Below are 20384 nucleotides of genomic sequence, written 5' to 3' on the forward strand. Positions count from 1 at the left end.
ATTTGCATTTCCCTGATCGCTAAGGAGGTTTAGCATGACCTTAAGTGTATTTTGGCCATTTGAACTTTCTCTGCTGAGAATTCTCTATTCAGTTCAGTGCCCCATTTTTTTAATTGGGTTAATTAGCATTTTAAAGTCTAGTTTCCTGAGTTCTCTATATATTTTGGAGATCAGACCTTTGTCTGTTGCAGGGTTGGTAAAGATCTTCTCCCAGTCAGTAGGTTGCCTTTTTGTCTTGGTGACAGTGTCCTTTGCTTTACAGAAGCTTCTCAGTTTTAGTAGGTCCCATTTATTCAATGTTGCCCTTAATGTCTGTGCTGTTGGGGTTACACATAGGAAGCGATCTCCTGTGCTCATCTCCTGTAGGGTACTTCCCACTTTCTCTTCTATCAGGTTCAACGTGTTCTGAATGATAGTGAGGTCTTTAATCCATTTGGACTTGAGTTTTGTGCATGGTGATAGATATGGGTCTATTTTCATTCTTCTACAGGTTGACATCCAGTTATGCCAGCACCATTTGTTGAAGATGCTTTCTTTCTTCCATTGTATACTTTTGGCTCCTTTATCAAAAATGAGGTGTTCATAGGTTTGTGGGTTAAAATTCGGGTCTTCTATACGATTCCATTGGTCGACTTCTCTGTTTTTATGCCAGTACCACACTGTTTTCATCACTGTAGCTCTGTAATAGAGTTTGAAGTCAGGGATGGTAATGCCTCCAGACAATCCTTTATTGTATAGGATTGTTTTAGCTATCCTAGGTTTTTTTGTTTTTCCATATAAAGTTGATTATTGTCCTCTCAAGATCTGTGAAGAATTTTGATGGGATCTTGATGGGGATTGCATTGAATCTATAAATTGCCTTTGGTAGAATTGCAATTTTTACTATGTTGAACCTCCCAATCCAAGAACAAGGGAGGTCCTTCCATTTTCTGGTATACTCCTCAGTTTCTTTCTTCAATGCCTTAAAGTTCTTGTCAAATAGATCTTTCACTTCCTTGGTTAGATTTACCCCAAGATATTTTATGCTGTTTGTGGCTATCGTGAATGGTGAAGCTTCTCTGATTTCCCTCTCTGCTTCCATATCCTTTGTGTACAAGAGGGTGACTGATTTTTTTGGAGTTGATCTTGCATCCTGCCACATTACTAAAGGTGTTTATCAGCTGTATAAGTTCTTTGGTGGAGTTTTGGGGGTCACTTATGTACACTATCATATCATCTGCAAATAACGAAAGTTTCTCTTCTTCCTTTCCAATTCGAATCCCCTTGATCCCCTTATGTTGTCTTATTGCTATTGCTAGAACTTCAAGTACTATATTGAAGAGGTATGGCGAGAGTGGACAGCCTTGTCATGTTCCTGAGTTTAGTGGGATGGCTTTAAGTTTCTCTCCATTTAATTTGATGTTAGCTGTCGGTTTGCTGTATATAGCTTTTATTATATTTAGGTATGACCCTTGTATCCCTAATCTCTCCAATACTTTTATCATAAAGGGATGTTGAATTTTGTCAAATGCTTTTTCAGCATCTAATGAAATGATCATATGGTTTTTTTCTTTCAGTTTATTTATATGCTGGATTACATTGATAGATTTTCATATGTTGAACCAGCCCTGCATCCCTGGGATAAAGCTTACTTGATCATGATGGCTAATTTTTCGGATGTGTTCTTGGATACGGTTTGCCAGTATTTTGTTGAGGATTTTTGCATCGATGTTCATGAGTGAGATTGGCCTGTAATTCTCTTTCTTGGTTGAGTCTTTGTGTGGTTTTGGTATCAAAGTGATTGTAGCTTCATAAAAGGAATTTGGCAATGCCTCTTCTGTTTCTATATTGTGAAATACATTAAGGAGTATAGGTATTAGTTCTTCTTGGAAGTTCTGGTAGAATTCCGCATTGAAACCATCTGGTCCTGGGCTTTTTTTGGTAGGGAGGTTTTTGATAACCTCTTCTAATTCTTCACGACTAACCGGTCTGTTTAGATTGTTCACCTGGTCCTGGTTTAACTTTGGTATATGGTATTTATCTAAAAAATGTCCATTTCCTTTACATTTTCCAGTTTTGTGGCATATAGGCTTTTGTAGTAAGATCTAATGATTCTCTGAATTTCCTCTGTGTCTGTGGTTATGTACCCCTTTTCATTTCTGATCTTATTAATTTGTAAATTCTCTCTCTGCCGTTTGATTAGTTTGGATAGGGGTTTATCAATCTTGTTGATTTTCTCCAAGAACCAGCTTTTTGTTTCATTGATTCTTTGTATTGTTTTCTGTGTTTCTATTTTGTTGATTTCAGCCCTCAGTTTGATTATTTCCAGTCTTCTACTCCTCCTAGGTGAGTCTGCTTCTTTTTTTTCTAGAGCTTTCAGGTGGGCTGTTAAGTCTTCAATGTGAGCTTTCTCTGTTTTTTTTACGTGGGCACTTAGTGCTATGAACTTTCCTCTTAGGACTGCTTTCATAGTGTCCCATAAGTTTAAGTATGTTGTTTCTTTATTTTCATTGAATTCCAGGAAGACTTTAATTTCTCTCTTAATTTCTTCCTTAATCCAGGTATGGTTCAGTAGTTGACTGTCCAGTTTCCATGAATTTGTAGGCTTTCTGAGGGTAGCATTGTTGTTGAACTCTAACTTTAATCCGTGGTGATCTGATAAGACACAGGTGGTTACTAATATTTTTTTGTAACTGTGGATGTTTGCTTTGTTACCGACTATGTGGTCGATTTTTGAGAAGGTTCCATGAGCTGCAGAGAAGAAGGTATATTCTTTCCTATTTGGGTGGAATGTTCTATAGATGTCTGTTAAGTCCATTTGCTTCATTACCTCCATTAATTCTCTTATTTCTCTGTTAGGTTTCTGTCTGATTGACATGTCCATTGGTGAGAGAGGAGTGTTGAAGTCTCCTACTATTAGTGTGTGCGGTTTGATGGCTGCCTTGAGTTTTAGCAATGTTTCTTTTATGTACGTGGGTGCTTTTATATTAGGGGCATAGATATTCAGGATTGAGACTTCATCCTGATGAACTGTTCCTGTTATGAGTATAAAATGCCCCTCTCCATCTCTTCTGATTGATTTAAGTTTGAAGTCTACTTTGCTAGAGATTAGTATGGCCACACCTGCTTGTTTCTTGGGTCCATTTGCTTGATAAGCCTTTTTCCAGCCCTTTACTCTGAGTAGGTGTCTGTCTTTGTGGTTGAGGTGTGTTTCTTGTAAACAGCAGAATGTTGGATCCTGTTTTCGTATCCAATCTCTTAGCCTGTGCCTTTTAATAGGTGAGTTGAGTCCATTGACATTAAGTGATATTAATGACCAGTGGTTGTTAACTCCGGTCATTTTTTTAGTCGTAGAGTTTGTGTGTTTCCCTTCTTTGATTTGTGTTGGTGAAGGGTCTCTAGATGTCTGACTTATTGTGGTCATTGTTGGACTCCTTGGTTTGTGATTTTCCTTCTATTACTTTCTGTAAGGCTGGATTTGTGGCTGCATATTGTTTAAATTTGTTTTTATCCTGGAAAATTTTATTTTCTCCATTTATAGTGAACGAAAGCTTGGCTGGGTATAGTAATCTTGGCTTGCATCCATGGTCTCTCAGTTTCTGCAGTACATCTATCCAGGACCTTCTGGCTTTCATGGTTTCCATAGAGAAGTCAGGTGTAAGTCTGATAGGTTTACCTTTATAAGTAACTTGGCCTTTTTCCTTTGTGGCTCTTAATATTCTTTCCTTTTTTTTTTTGGTTTTTTTTTTAATTTTTTTTAATTTATTTATTTATTAAGGATTTCTGCCTCGTCCCCACAACCGCTTCCCATTTCCCTCCCCCTCCCCCGATCAAGTCCCCCTCCCTCATCTTCTCGAAGAGCAATCAGGGTTCCCTGACCTGTGGGAAGCCCAAGGACTGCCCACCTCTATCCAGGTCTCGTAAGGTGCGCATTCAAACTGCCTAGGCTCCCACAAAGCCAGTACGTGCAGTAGGGTCAAAAACCCACTGCAATTGTTCTTGAATTCTCAGTTTTCCTCATTGTCTGCTATGTTCAGCAAGTCCGGATTTATCCCATGCTTTTTCAGACCTAGGCCAGCTGGCCTTGGTGAGATCCCAATAGAACATCCCCATTGTCTTAGTGTGTGGGTGCACCCCTCGTGGTCCTGAGTTCCTTGCTCGTGCTCCGTCTCCTTCTGCTCCTGATTTGGACCTTGAGATTTCTGTCCGGTGCTCCCGTGTGGGTCTCTGTCTCTGTCTCCTTTCATCGCCTGATGAAGGTTAATATTCCTGAGGATGCCTATGTGTTTGTCTTTGGATTCACCTTATTTAGCTTCTCTAGGAACATGAATTATAAGCTCAATGTCCTTTATTTATGGCTAGAAACCAAATATGAGTGAGTACATCCCATGTTCCTCTTTTTGGGTCTGGCTTACCTCACTCAGGATAGTGTTTTCTATTTCCATCCATTTGTATGCAAAATTCAAGAAGTCCTTGTTTTTTACTGCTGAGTAATACTCTAATATGTATATATTCCATACTTTCTTCATCCATTCTTCCGTTGAAGGGCATCTAGGTTGTTTCCAGGTTCTGGCTATTATAAACAATGCTGCCATGAACATAGTTGAGCATATACTTTTGTTGTATGATAGGGCCTCTCTTGGGTATATTCCCAAGAGTGGTATTGCTGGATCCAGGGATAGGTTGATCCCGAATTTCCTGAGAAACCGAAACACTGCTTTCCAGAGTGGTTGCACAAGTTTGCATTCCCACCAGCAATGGGTGAGTGTACCCCTTTCTCCACAACCTCTCCAGCAAAGGCTATCATTGGTGTTTTTTATTTTAGCCATTCTGACAGGTGTAAGATGGTATCTTAAAGTTGTCTTGATTTGCATTTCCCTGATCGCTAAGGAAGTTGAGCATGACCTTAAGTGTCTTTTGGCCATTTGAAGTTCTTCTGTTGAGAATTCTCTGTTCAGCTCAGTGCCCCATTTTATAATTGGGTTGATTAGCCTTTTACGGTCTAGTTTCTTGAGTTCTTTATATATTTTGGAGATCAAACCTTTGTCAGTTGCAGGGTTGGTGAAGATCTTCTCCCAGTCAGTGGGTTTTCTTTTTGTCTTAGTGACAGTGTCCTTTGCTTTACAGAAGCTTCTCAGCCTCAGGAAGTCCCATTTATTCAATGACGCCCTTAGTGTCTGTGCTGCTGGGGTTATACATAGGAAGTGGTCTCCTGTGCCCATGTGCTGTAGAGTACTTCCCACTTTCTCTTCTATCAGGATCAGTGTGTTCGGACTGATATTGAGGTCTTTAATCCATTTGGATTTGAGTTTTGTGCATGGTGATAGATATGGATCTATTTTCATTCTTCTACAGATTGACATCCAGTTTTGCCAGCACCATTTGTTGAAGATGCTCTCTTTTTTCCATTGTATACTTTTAGCTCCTTTATCGAAGATCAGGTGTTCATAAGTTTGTGGGTTAATGTCAGGGTCTTCTATTCGATTCCATTGGTCGACTTCTCTGTTTTTATGCCAATACCAAGCTGTTTTCAATACTGTAGCTCTGTAATAGAGTTTGAAGTCAGGGATGGTAATGCCTCCAGAAGATCCTTTATTGTATAGGATTGTTTTGGCTATCCTGGGTTTTTTGTTTTTCCATATAAAGTTGATTATTGTCTTCTCCAGATCTGTGAAGAATTTTGATGGGATTTTGTTGGGGATTGCATTGAATCTATAGATTGCTTTTGGTAGAATTGCCATTTTTACTATGTTGATCCTCCCAATCCAAGAGCAAGGGAGGTCTTTCCATTTTCTAGTGTCTTCTTCAATTTCTTTCTTCAAAGACTTATAGTTCTTGTCAAGTAGATCTTTCACTTCCTTGGTCAGGGTTACCCCAAGGTATTTTATGCTATTTGTGGCTATCGTGAAAGGTGATGCTTCTCTGATTTCCCTCTCTGCTTCCTTATCCTTAGTGTATAGGAAGGCAACTGATTTTTCAGAGTTGATTTTGTATCCTGCCACATTACTAAAGCTGTTTATCAGCTGTAGGAGTTCTTTGGTAGAATTTTTGGGGTCGCTTATGTACACTATCATATCATCTGCAAATAACGAAAGCTTAACTTCTTCCTTTCCAATACGAATCCCCTTGATCTCCTTATGTTGTCTTATTGCTATTGCTAGAATTTCAAGCACTATATTGAAGAGGTATGGAGAGAGTGGACATCCTTGTCGTGTTCCTGATTTTAGTGGGATGGCTTTGAGTTTTTCTCCGTTTAATTTAATGTTAGCTGTTGGCTTGTTGTTAATAGCTTTTATTATATTTAGGTAGGAACCTTGTATCCCTATTCTCTCCAAGACCTTTATCATAAAGGGGTGTTGAATTTTGTCGAATGCTTTTTCAGCATCTAGTGAAATGATCATGTGGTTTTTTTCTTTCAGTTTATTTATATGGTGGATTACATTGATAGATTTTCGTATGTTGAACCAGCCCTGCATCTCTGGGATGAAGCCTACTTGATCATAATGGATAATTTTTCTTATGTGTTCTTGGATTCGGTTTGCCAGTATTTTATTGAAAATTTTTGCGTCAATGTTCATGAGTGAGATAGGTCTGTAATTCTCTTTCTTGGTTGGGTCTTTTTGTGGTTTTGGTATCAGGGTAACTATAGCTTCATAAAAGGAATTTGGCAATGACTCTTCTGATTCAATATTGTGAAATACATTAAGGAGTATAGGTATTAGTTCTTCTTGGAAGTTCTGGTAGAATTCTGCATTGAAACCATCTGGTCCTGGGCTTTTTTTCGAAGGGAGATTTTTGATAACCATTTCTAATTCTTCGCGAGAAACCGGTCTATTTAGATCATTCACCTGGTCTTGGTTTAGCTTTGGTATATGATACTTATTTAAAAAAATGTCCATTTATTTTGTATTTTACAGTTTTGTGGCATACAGGCTTTTGTAGTAAGATCTAATGATTCTCTGAATTTCCTCTGTGTCTGTGGTTATGTCCCCCTTTTCATTTCTGATCTTATTTATTTGCGTGTTCTCTCTCTGTCGTTTAATTAGTTTGGATAGGGGTTTATCGATCTTGTTGATTTTCTCCAAGAACCAGCTTTTTGTTTCATTGATTCTTTGGACTGTTTTCTGTGTTTCTATTTTGTTGATTTCAGCCCTCAGTTTTATTATTTCCAGTCTTCTACTTCTCCTGGGCGCGTCTGCTTCTTTTTTTTCTAGAGCTTTCAGGTGTGTTTTTAAGTCCCCAATGTATGCATTCTCCGTTTTCTTTAAGTGGGCACTTAGTGCTATGAACTTTCCTCTTAGCACTGCTTTCATTGTGTCCCATAGGTTTGAGTATGTTGTCTCTTTATTTTCATTAAATTCAAGGAAGACTTTAATTTCTTTCTTGATTTCTTCCTTGACCCAGGTGTGGTTCAGTAGTTGACTGTTCAGTTTCCATGAGTTTGTCGGTTTTTTGGGGGCAGCGTGGTTGTTGCCTTCTAACTTTAATCCGTGATGATCTGATAAGACACAGGTGGACACTGATATTTTTTTGTATCTGCGGAGGTTTCCTTTGTTTCCGAGTATGTGGTCAATTTTTGAGAAGGTTCCATGAGCTGCAGAGAAGAAGGTATATTCTTTCCTATTTGGGTGGAATGTTCTATAGATGTCTGTTAAGTCCATTTGCTTCATTACCTCCAATAATTCTCTTAATTCTCTATTAGGTTTCTGTCTGATTGACCTGTCCCTTGGAGAGAGAGGTGTGTTGAAGTCTCCTACTACTAGTGTGTGTGGTTTGATGTCTGCCTTGAGTTCTAGTAATATTTCTTTTACATAAGTAGGTGCTTTTATATTGGGGGCGTATATATTCAGGATTGAGATGTCCTCCTGATGAATTGTTCCTGTTATGAGTATAAAGTGACCGTCTCGGTCTCTTCTGATTGATTTTAGTTTGAAGTCAGTTTTGTTAGAAATTAGTATGGCCACACCTGCTTTTTTCTTAGGACCATTTGCTTGAAACACCTTTTCCCAACCCTTTACTCTGAGTAGGTGCCTGTCTTTGTGGTTGAGATGTGTTTCTTGCAAACAGCAGAATGTTGGATCCTGTTTTCGTATCCAATCTTTTAGCCTGTGCCTTTTTATAGGTGAATTGAGCCCATTAATATTAAGTGATATTAATGACCAGTGGTTGTTTACTCCGGTTATTCCTTTTGCTTTTGGTAGTAGAGATTGTGTGTCTCCCTTCTTTGAGATGTGCTCGTGAAGGGTCATTAGATGCCTGGGTTATTGTAGGCAGTGTTGGCAGTGTTGGATTCCTTGGGTTGCGATTTTCCTTCTATTACTTTCTGTAGGGCTGGATTTGTGGCTACGTATTGTTTAAATTTGTTCTTATCCTGGAATGTCTTGTTTTCTCCATTGATAATGAACGATAGCTTGGCTGGGTATAGTAGTTTGGGTTTGCATCCATGGTCTCTTAGCTTCTGCAGAACCTCTATCCAGGACCATCTGGCTTTCATAGTTTCCATCGAGAAGTCAGGTGTAAGTCTGATCGGTTTACCTTTATAAGTTACTTGCCCTTTTTCTTTTGCAGCTCTTAATATTCTTTCTTTAACCTGTATATTTTGTGTTTTGATTATTATATGGCGAGGAGATGTTTTTCTTTGATCCAGTCTGTTTGGTGTTCTGTATGCTTCTTGAATATTTAAATGAATATCTTTCTTTAAGTTGGGAAAGTTTTCTTCCATAATTTTGTTGAAAATATTTTCTGGGCCTTTGAGCTGTGACTCTTCTCCTTCTTCTATTCCTATTATTCTTAGGTTTGGTTTTTTTATTGTGTCCCATAGTTCCTGAATGTTTTGTGTTGAGAATTTGTTGGCTTTGCTGTTTTCTTTGATCTGTTCGTTTATTTTCTCTATGGTGTCCTCAGCATCTGAGAGTCTTTCTTCTAGCTCTTGTATTCTATTGATTATGCTTGTTTCTGTAGACTCTGCTCGTTGGCCTAGATTTTCCATATCCAGCTGGTCCTCAGTTTGTATTTTCTTCTTTGCCTTCATTTCAGTTTTCAATTCTTGAACTGTTTCCATTACCTGTTTGATTGTTTTTTCTTGGTTTCCCAGGGTATCATGTACGTATTTACTCATTTCTTCAAACTTTTTGTTATACTTCTCATCCATTTCTATAAGGGCATTTTTTACATGTTGTTTAAGGGACTCTATTATCTTCATAAAGTCAATTTTTTCCACTTCTTCTGTGTTAGGTTGTTCAAATACTTCTGTTGTAAGATCATTGGGTTCTGATGTTTTCATGTTGTTTTTCGGATTATTGGGTGAATTCTTGCCTTGGCGCCTGCCCATCTCCTCCTATTGATCCTATCCAATGGGTCCTTTAAAAACCGGATCAGGTTTCCCTGCTGGCCAAGGGCTCCGCTTACAAAATGCCCTCACTCTCTTTCGTGGTTCCTGCTGCAGGCCAAGAACCCTCTCACCCCTCCGAAGGATCTTCAGGACAGGACCAGGCTCCCCTTGTGCCAGTGACCTGGCCAACCAAAGGCCTACCTCTTTGATTCAATTGTAGTAGGGCGATCTGCTCTCCTTATTGCATGCCTGTCCCCGCCGCTTGGGTCTGCCGCTGCGCTGGTCCCCGAAAGCCTCTTCCTGTATGCGGTGTTGCTCTGCCGCGTCTGGCCGCCGCCGCTCCGCCTCTTTGCGTCCGGCCGCGCCGCCGCTCCGCCTCTGTGCCTTAATATTCTTTCCTTATTCTGTATGCTTTGTGTTTTGATTATGGCGAGGGGATGTTTTTTTTTTTTTTTTGATCCAGCCTATTCGGTGTTCTGTATGCTTCTTGAACCTTCATAGGTATATCTTTCTTTTGGTTGGGAAAGTTTTCTTAAACTTAAATATATTTTCTGGACCATTGAGCTGCACTTCTTCTCCTTCTTCTACTCCTATTATTCTTAGGTTTGGTCTTTTTATTGTGTCCCATATTTCCAGAATATTTTGTGATGAGAGTTTGTTGGACTTGCTGTTTTCTTTGATCAGTGTGTTTATTTTCTCTATGGTATCTTCAGAATCTGAGATTCTTTCTTCTAACTCTTGTATTCTGTTGGTTATGCTTGTTTCTGTAGACTCTGTTTGTTTACTTAAATTTTCCATGTCCAGCCGGCCCTTTGTTTGTGTTTTCTTCTTTGCCTCCATTTCAGTTTTGAAGTCTTGAACTGTTTCCATTATCTGTTTGATTGTTTTTCCTTGGTTTTCTAGGGTATCATTCACTGATTTATTCAATTCTTCAAACTTTCTGTTATCTTTCTCATCCATTTCTATAAGGGCGTTTTTTACATGCTGTTTAAGGGCATCAATCACTTTCATGAAGTCAATCTTTTCTACTTCTTCTTTATTAAGGTGTTCATGTCCTCCCGTTGTGAGGTCGCTGGTTTCTGGTGGCTTCATGTTGCTTTTCAGCTTGTTGAGCGAATTCTTGCCTTGGTGTCTGTCCATCTCTTCTTCCAAATGCTCCCTTATGGATCTTCTTTTACCGGATCAGGTCTCCTTGCCTACCCAACACTGGCTCTCCCCAATGTTGGCTCTCCTGGCGCTGAGAGATCAGGTCTCCGTGCTGGTTGGGCAGGTCGCAAACAAAGCGCCTACCCTGCTTGGTGCAGGCAGGCAATAGAAACAAAGGGACTCCCGCCTGCTTGGGTGCCCCGAGGATTCGGACCCAGTGCCCAGACAGGCTGGGCTGGGTGATGTTATGTGCCGAAAGAGGGCGGTGGGGCCGAAGTGGGGAGGGTTCTGGATGGGAGCTGGGTGGGCTAGGAAGAAAGAGGTGGTATGCAGGGAGTGGAGGCCCTGCAGAGAGCCCAAGAAAGATAGGGGGCCAAGGAACCTCTGAGCTCCCCTTCCCAGGCTGGCACCGCGGGGACAGAAACTCACCCCAACGCTGTCTCTCCTGGCGCCGAGAGATCAGGCCTCCATGCTGGTGGGCAGGTCCCAAACAAAGCGCCTATCCTCTCATTTATTTATTTTTATATTTATTTATTTTATTAAAAATTTCTGCCTCCTCCCCACCTCCCATTTCCGTCCCCCTCTCCCCATCCCCCTCCATCTCCAGTCCAAAGAGCAGTTAGTGTTCCCTGCCCTGTGGGAAGTCCAAGGTCCTCCCTCCTCCATCCAGGTCTAGGAAGGTGAGCATCCAAACAGAGTAGGCTCCCATAAAGCCAGTAGGATCAAAACCCAGTGCAATTGTCCTTGCCTTCTCAGGCAGCCCTCCTTGTCTGCCATGTTCAGAGAGTCCGGTTTGATCCCATGCTTTTTCAGTCCCAGTCCAGCTGGCCTTGGTGAGCTCCAATTAGACCAGCCCCACTGTCTCAGTGGGTGGGCACACCCCTGCGGTCCTGCTTCACAGAGAAATCTCTGGGCCTGTAGGCTGAATATTGATGCCTTATTGTTACAAAAAAACTTTGAGTGACTGTCCAGCCAGCCATATAACTCTATCCCTTTTAGAGTTTTTGAAGTTGTTTATAATTCACTTTACAGTTATTTAGGTAGTATTATATCCTTCTGGGTACTATGATGGAACTGAAGACTAGATAGGATGGATGATAGTATTTTCTTTCATTGTGCCAAATACAAAGTAGACTAAATATTATAGCTGTAATTATTGCTTGATACCTGTTTTGTTATACACAATTTTACAATGTTAAAGTTAAAACCTTCTGTTTTAATTAGACAAAAAATGGGAGATGATGTTAGATGCCATTCTGAATGGTGTGAATATGTCTTATTAACATTGGTTAATGTTATTGTGATTTGGCCAATAACCAGGTAGAATAGAGTTAGGCAGGCAATCAAAGCAAAGATAAAGGAAAAAAGAAGGCAGACTTAGGGAGATGCCAAGAGACAGCAGAGAAGCAAGATATGAGGTAACAAGACACAAGTCTCATGGTAATATATAGAATAATAGAAAATTAATAAGTTTGTAAGAGCTAGTTAATAACAAGCCTGAGCTAACAGGCAAGACAGTTATCAAGTATATAAGTTTCTGTGTAATTACCCGAGACTGGGAAGCCAGGAGAGAAACTTCTGTTTACAAACGTGTGAAGTGATTGTTTCACACAGATACACACACACACACACACACACACACACACACAGAAAGAGAGAGAGGGAGAGAGAGAGAGAGGTGTGGGTGTTCATTTGGCTCTGATTTTAACTATTATATAAATGCTCTATTAAGTATGCTTTTTAAAACTAGAATCTACATTAACTTGCAGGACATAAATGAATGCAGAACTATGTGGGAAGTAAGGGTAATACACTGTAATGACCAAATTTAAAAAAAAAATGAAATAAAGGAAGAAAAGTTGAGAAAGAATTTTGCATGCTGTGCTTGTCTTAGCACAGATTAATGACCAATATGCTAATTCATGGTGATGCAGATTAATATCCCAGTCACTGTTTATTTATACAGATGACTAATTTCTGAAGAATTATATTACAAATCATAATGCAGAGCATTTAAATGTCATTAAATCAATATTCCAGAGAACAGTTATTACACATTCTACTTTCCTGAAAAACTTCAAGAAATATGAGAATGAAAGAACAGATTCATCATAAACATTTCCAAGCTGGGAAAATAAGTATTTGCTGTGGTTTTATGTGAGTTTGTGTCATAAGCCACATGTTGGGATGTCATCTGTCAGTGTCCAGCATCAAAGAGTTCATGCATTCCAGGGTAGGGGCATGTGGATTAGAAATGTTAGGCAGGATAGACAGAGATCAGAGATTCAAAAGAAATACTGAGACATAGGATAGTGCTGGGAGAGCAACTCACTGAACGCTGAATACTGAATCCACCTGTGTTTATTTTCCACATGTTTATATACTTCCCTCAAAAAGGAGATGGGAGAGGCAAGAGACTACATTCACATGATATAAGGAGTTAGACTAAGTATCCTGCAGGCAGCCACTCCCTGGAACCTCCTGCTAATCTTTGAAGGAGCAGAAATAGCAAGGAGAAACAGATCCACCTCTCCTCTACACTCAAAACACTAATTAAACACATCTTAGGTCAGGATCTATTGTTTGTAGCCACACCTGTTGTCAACAACTTTGAAAGAGCAAAAATAAGCCCAGACTCTAACCTTCAGTCAAGGTAGAACAGGCTCCCATCTGTGGGCCTCTGCAAGTTTATATGACAACAGTGTACCTTTGGTGGTCTTCAGAAGATTAAAAGATTTATTAAATGTGGTAATTCTAAAATTATTGGAAAGCATTTTCTAAAGATTGAGATAGAGTTAAAATTTATTTTAATATATGCATGATAAAGCTATTGAGAAATTATTCTTAAATTCTATCCATCTGTTTGTCTCTCTAAAATGTAACAAATGGGGATGCATAGCATCGGGCACACAGGAGCTTGGAAGTAACTGAGTAGTCATGAAAGTTTTGTTTCAGTTACATATTCTGTGACTTGAGAACTCTGATGTGCAAAAAAAAGTTGCTCTAAAAGTCCCTCTTCGCCATAAATGTACCTGCTAAGCCTCTGCTGCTTAACCATGGCTGATGTGGTTTTATTTCTTCCCATGTCTCATTGCTCTAGCTGGGGATAGCTGCAGACTTACCATGGACATAGCACGTCATAGTTTGTTGTTTAACATCTTTATAGACTTAAAAAAGTAAAATGTAATAAGACCGAGAAATTGCCTCTTCATGTCCTGCTGGAGAGGTTGTTAAAACTATTGTTTCATGATTGTTACCGATGGAGTCAATTTATCATTGAAATAATAACAGCACCATGGAGATAATATTTCTCCTGCTGCCAAAAGCCACTTGCATACGAGTCTTTATTGACTTTTCAGTTTGTTAAATTTAATTTTTTTATCAATAGCACCTGACTTTATTTTTAGTTATTACCTTGAATTCAAATTCTTAATTTACATGTCAGCAATCATTTGCTTGTAGGACAAAATATCTTTGATGGGCATGGGGATTGGGAAGCCTGAAGTAAAGTCTCTATGTGTTGCCATGCAGTTATCACAGAATGCTCATGCCAATAATTGAAATAGGTGTTCATGAAATCCAGACATTCACATACATGTCTCTGTGATATTATACACAAATGGTTTTATGTCTGGATAACTGATTTTTTTTTCATAAATCTTGGAGGCATTATATTTTCAATCAAACTATAATTTGATTAATACCTTTGCTTCTTTCCACCACTTGACATTAACATGATTTTGGTCTCCTAGATTACATCATAATATCACTGGAAGGAGATGCCTACTGAAATACTGAACAGCAAACACAAAGAAAGGAGGGGTTTGGGGTAATTTATTCACTGAGTTGTTTTTTATTTTCACTCTTTGGGCTCCCGCCACCCAACTCTCAAATAAATTCACCGAGACTTATTCTAACTTGTAAATGTCAGAGCCTACTTGGGTTGTTTCTAGCCAGCTTTTTAAAAGATTATCCAGTCTACATTTTGCCTCTGGGTTTTTAAGTTTTCTTTATTCTATATACCGTTCTTTCCACCTTTCCTTCTTATTTCCCCTCTCTCCCTCTTCTCTTATCCTTCCATTTATTCTCTTTGCCTGCAAGTCCCACCTTCTTCTCTCTCCTGCCTTACTATTGGCCAATCAGCACTTTATTAGACCAATCAGCTGTTTTAAATTGGCACAGTTACACAGCTTCAGAGTTAAACAAATGCAACGTAAAAGAATGAAACACATCTTTAAGTAATAGTTCAGAAGTCTAAGCTCTTTAAGCAAATGTGGGCTAATGTTTATTTAAGTTTTCACGGATGATTCCAATGGATATCACAAGTATGGAAAGATATGGCTTGCATGGCATCAGTGGGGATTTCTCAGATGAAATAAAAATTTGTAATGTGACATGAACCTTATTCTTCACAATGAAGTCACTAGACAAATTATTCAGCACCTAACCCACCTTTTGTTCACACTGAGGCAAATTCTTTTGCAGGGCAGCAAATGCTTTGTTACATGTCAGTTACTTTTAAAGTTAAAAGTCTTGCTAATACCAATGTCAATTCTAAGTGGAAAGTGTTAAGACCAACTGATAAAAATCATGATTTTGTAAATTCAAAGTTAATATACAGAACTAATTTTTATAACCTCATCTCAAGATTACCCAACTTTAAAAAAAATGACAACAATCATACAAGGGGTTGGGTTGTTAAGGTGTTTTGTTTTGAGACAGGATTTCCTGTATAACTCAAAGGCCTGGGGCTTGGCATTTAGAAAAGACCAACTTCAAACTCATGATCCGCCTCTCCGAGGCCTTGTTTCCTGGGTTTTTAAGTGCCAGCATATTCAGCTGAGGCTTTTTAAATTTTATATATTTTTATAGTTTAAACTGTTTGGAGACTTTGCTAAAGTCACAGAATGTGTTTATCCCAATGGCTTTAAATATTGGATGTAACACAAACAAATCAAAATAAGTCCCTATGTTGTTGTATACTAGTAACAGTGTGACAAACTAATTCAAAAGCAACTTCAAAATTCCATTTTGCTCAGACATTTAGAAAATAATAATCAGATCAAAGGAAACCCATACTAACATAAAATGCAATCAGGATTGTGTGCTTTCTTGATAGATTTATTTTTTAATTGCACACTCAAATGGTAGTCAAAGTTAGTTTGTTATCAATAGTACAGAGTTATTTCAGTAAAGAAATAATATTTGGATGCACTACACTTACCATAATGCTCTAATAAATACATTCTATTTAATGTTTTCATAAAGTAAGTTAATGTGCAAAATATGTAGTTATGAATATCCACCAGTAAATTTTATACAGTCTTAAGTCACTAGCTATAAATGGATGATGTTAGAATTTGTGAAGAAACAGTTCATATATTTTTACTTCTGGCTACTAAAAACAGTCACATACCTGAGCATCATTTAGAGTTGTCAGAAAAAGAACAGGGCATTTGTATTGCCAGGATTGACAGTGTTCAAAAGCCATCCAACTGAGAGTCCTATGGCTGGTGTCCGTTACCTGAATACATTCATAGCTTACCTTAAAAATTATGTGTGTAAAATATATTGGAATACATGTGAGATGGGGGTGTCTTTTTATCTAATCTCATTTATTTTAAAAACCAATTAATGTGTAATCATTGGTGTTTATATACTAATGGAGTATATGACTGCTTGTGACTTATGTCATAATTATTTTCCACACACAAGCAACTGAATAACGAGGACCAGTGCTATCAAGGAAGGGGCAAACTTAGATGCTTTTTTTCTGGTTCAAGCCCCGAGTTCAGTGTGGCTGTCCCAGTTATTCCGTGGCTCTGGGACACTTGCTGACTCTTTCTAAGAGCAGAGAGGGCATGTTATCCTTATTGGCCATTGCAGTGTCTGGCCATGTGGGAATCACCTGAGCTGCATGATACATATAGATTGCTGAACTAAGATCTCTGAAGTGGTCTTACAGCCTGCATTTGCCTTCACATAGACCAGTGATTTTGTCAGTTGTGGAACTGGGTATTAATGGTAACTTCCAACCCACTTTCATTCTCTCTGATCACTGAGTTGCTAGAATATATTTGATATATGAATATGAATAATGGAGTCTGGCCTCATTAGCAACCTAAAGCTTGTCGTCATCTGACTGGGGAAACACAGAGGGGCAGTGCCCTTTCAAAGCGGTCATCTTTGATTGCAGGGTAGACATAACCTGATATTTCACACTAAGGTCCGGAATGCAATGTCAGCCAGTCTCAGAGAAATTCAGAATACGCTTCACTGTATTCTTTTTTTCTCTAGAAGACACTACTGTGTAGTCAGGGTTCTGCTGTTGTAGTCACTCCTTGTCTATTTGCTTTTTTTGTGATTTCCTTTTTACTTTTTCTTCATCTCTTTTATAAGATACTCAAGCAGCGATTTGCTTACTGAATTATGACCATGGCGTTTTACAACCTAATTAAAAATAACTATGAGGTTGTTGCTATGGGAGATAATTTTATTGAATGTATTTTATAATTAATTATATATCGATATAGTCAAGTGTCATTAATTAGTCTAATTATAAGATGTAATTACTAGAATAGTCGTAGCGGTTTACTGCTGTCTAATAGCCAGGGTTTGGAATCTCGTTTGATCGCAATGATTACTCCAATCCCTTCCTTTTAGATTATTCTCCCGTTCTTTGCTGATATATTAGATTTGCTTGGCTGGTTCTAGAGCATCAGCTTCTTAGGTAACAAATAAAATATCCCAAAGACAGCCTTTTGAAGCAAAGATGAATAACAACAAAATATAATGGATAAGAGGGTTCCAACTTACTGTCTTCAGGTAGCATCGCCTATGCCTCTCACTGTTTAACAAGTCATGACAATTTCCATAGACCATGGTAGTTGCATATTTTAACTATCTTTAAGTTTGAAAATATTAAAAGATCTATGTACTATCAGGCTGATTTTTGGGGATCTACCTACTTTAGATGTAAGTAATATGTAACCTACAAACTTTCATTTTGAAAATAAAAGTAGGATGGAAAAACTATGAGAATACAGTAGGCAGGAAATAAGTATTAAATGTTGTCATGTTTATAAGTATTGACTCGGATATGAAAGAAAATTAACTTCCAATCAATAGGTTATGAATAGCTATATAATAAAATTTGTCAGACATTACACCTCTGTATAACTATCCTTTGGTTTCTGCACTGTTTAGCTGGCTTAGATACTAGGAAATGCATTTCTAGAAAATGTATGTGTTGTGTCTATTGGCAATATTATACAGCCATTCTCCTTGGAAATCAGTTTGGCAGACTGTGCATCAGAGTTTATCTTGGGCTAATTATGATGTACTACGCTCATTTTTACATGTGGCAGATGGACAGATGTCTTGATATGAGTACTAAGTCTTTTTTGCTTTACCTTCTCTGTGTTACAGAGACCCTGGAAACCCTCATCCGGCAAGCAGAGAATTACACCAGCATCCTTTTCTGCAACACCTACAGGAACATGGCCTTGGAGGCTGCCGCTTCCATTCAGGAGTTTTTCACTGATGTAGGGCTCTATTTATTTGGTGCAGATGTTAATCCTGAAGAATTTGTAAACAGATTTTTTGACAGTCTTTTCCCTCTGGTCTACAACCATCTCATAAACCCTGGTGTGACTGACAGTTCTCCCCAATACTCTGAATGCATCCGAATGGCCCGCCAGAATGTTAGTCCGTTTGGCAATATCCCCAAAAGAGTCATGGGACAGATGGGGAGGTCCTTGTTGCCCAGCCGCACGTTTCTGCAGGCCCTTAATCTGGGCATTGAAGTCATTAACACCACGGACCATATGCACTTCTCCAAGGAATGCAGTCGAGCCCTCCTGAGGATGCAGTATTGCCCGCACTGCCAGAGCCTCATGCTCAGTAAGCCCTGTATGGGGTACTGCCTCAATGTCGTCAGGGGCTGCCTGGCCCACATGACAGAGCTCAATCCACACTGGCATGCTTACATCCGGGCCTTGGAAGAGCTCTCAAATGCAATGCATGGGACCTACGACGTTGAGCACGTGCTCCTGAACTTCCACCTGCTTGTGAATGATGCTGTGTTACAGGCACACCTCAATGGGCAGAAGCTACTGGACCAGGTGAGATGCCTCTCTGTGCCTCCCAGCTCATTTCCTTGAATGCAAAGACTAGGCAGGTTGCACCCTAAATTTTGTGACATTTCATTTTCATGTTCTTCACATTCTTATCAGCATAGTGAATCCATTCTCTAAGAAATAGTAGCAAGATGAATGGATAGACATCCTATCTATTTATGCCAAAACTTTGAACAGCTAAAACAACACTTTACCCACTAAAGTAGACAGTTTTTTGAATGGTTCGGTGATTCTGTGAGAGCTCGCGTTTAAATTAGGAACAACATCGATTTGAGTTAGAATGCAAAATTAACTAGCAACGTGAAACGAGGTGAGAGTTTTAAGTCTCTGGGTCCCTAATATCCTCCTTGCTAAGAAGACAGTCCTGCAGATGTCTCTCGCAGCATTCCTCTTTGAGAGGGCATCGTTTATGCAAACTGCCGAGCACCTGTATATAAAAAGACAGGCTGTCGTCGTTGGACTGCTGCTGATAAGAGGTTTGTAGTTTCCTAGCTTTAGAATGGGAAAACACTGCTTTTGCATCCGTGACGTTAAGGCTTGATACCTGGGTGTGCAGAAGCGTTTCTTAGGATTTCGACAAAGTGGCGGAGTGACAGACAGCTTGTGAAAACTTGAGCTCGGCCCTCTCTTGTTTTATTTCTAGCAAAATAAGTATCTTTTGCGACAAAACCATCAAGCAAGGGACGCCAGAGTTTTCTCTCTCTCCAGCTTCCTGCGGAGCTCTTTAAAAATATTCTCAGGCTCCTTCGGTAAAGCTGCTCATGTTTCATAGAGTGAAGTGGGATATGCTGTGAATGTTTCTCCTACATCACTTCTGAAATAAAACGAATACTCTCCAGTACCAAGAAAATCCATCTTCCTGCAGTGACATTGATTCACTGACTTAACAAATATTCTCATCACGATGTCTGTATGTCAACTCTTCCTTTCTGGTAGAAGGTGGGCATGAAAATGTTTGGGTTTATCTACTACCTTCCAGTTCTTTCCCTGTGGCCTTTGTGAACCGCTCCGGGGCCTTTAGAAAAATTAGAAATGGCGCCCTCTGGTGGCTGCGACATAAGCATGTGGCGTTCACTGGATTTCAACCCCCAGACTGTGGTCTGCAGAATGTCCCTACACAAGGACACTTTTATTTTGCCATTTTACAATTAGTGTTCAAAATAATAGGCTTCATTATGACATTTTCTTATATCTATCATTTTGTTCCATATCCACCTCCTAATGCCTTTCCTCTTTATCTGTTCTAATTTGATATAAATAAACCTCATTTCTTGGTCTTTTCTCCTCAGTTTATGTAAATCAAATATAGCATAGACTTCTAAAAGAACTTAGCACCTCAAAAAGAATTAATAGTTTTAAAATTTAAACAGGAAATATAATATTTATACTACGATGACGAGTGTGCACAGAGGGAATATATGTACTATTTTACCTGAGGGAATTTATGTACTATTACCTGAGGTCAACTCTACAATTAGTTTTTTTTCAGTGTTTTCTTTCTGTTTTAAAGTTTTTTATCGATTTTATTGAGTTATACATTTTCCTCTGCTACTCTTCCTTTTCTCCCCTTCTATTTTATTATTTTTGTGTATCTGAGTGTTTGCTTGAACATATGTATGTAGTAAGAGTGTGACTGATGTCCATAGAAGTCAGAAGAGGTCCTAGTGAGCCTGCCATGTGGGTCCTGAGATTAGAGCCCAGTTCTCCAAGTGCTCGTCACCTCTGAGTCATCCCTCCAGGCCTCAGAGTTTAATTTTGGTTTGTGGTATGCTAGTTAAAATCTTGGGCCA

General features: G+C 39.0%; 1 protein-coding gene across 3 annotated transcripts in view; it reads left to right on the forward strand.

The window, feature by feature from the left end:
- Nucleotides 1–20384, forward strand: part of Gpc5 (glypican 5) — a 1160291-nt gene that overhangs the window by 217242 nt on the left and 922665 nt on the right. For all 3 annotated transcript variants that reach the window (XM_041675000.1, XM_041675018.1, XM_041675009.1), the window contains exon 3: nucleotides 17885–18579. In XM_041675000.1, the coding sequence (XP_041530934.1) occupies nucleotides 17885–18579 (695 nt within the window). The remainder of the gene's footprint in view (nucleotides 1–17884; nucleotides 18580–20384) is intronic.

This window comes from Microtus oregoni, unplaced genomic scaffold (genome assembly GCF_018167655.1).
Source record: "Microtus oregoni isolate MIOR12 unplaced genomic scaffold, Mior012 000001F_ref0000356, whole genome shotgun sequence".
NCBI lineage: Eukaryota > Metazoa > Chordata > Mammalia > Rodentia > Cricetidae > Microtus > Microtus oregoni.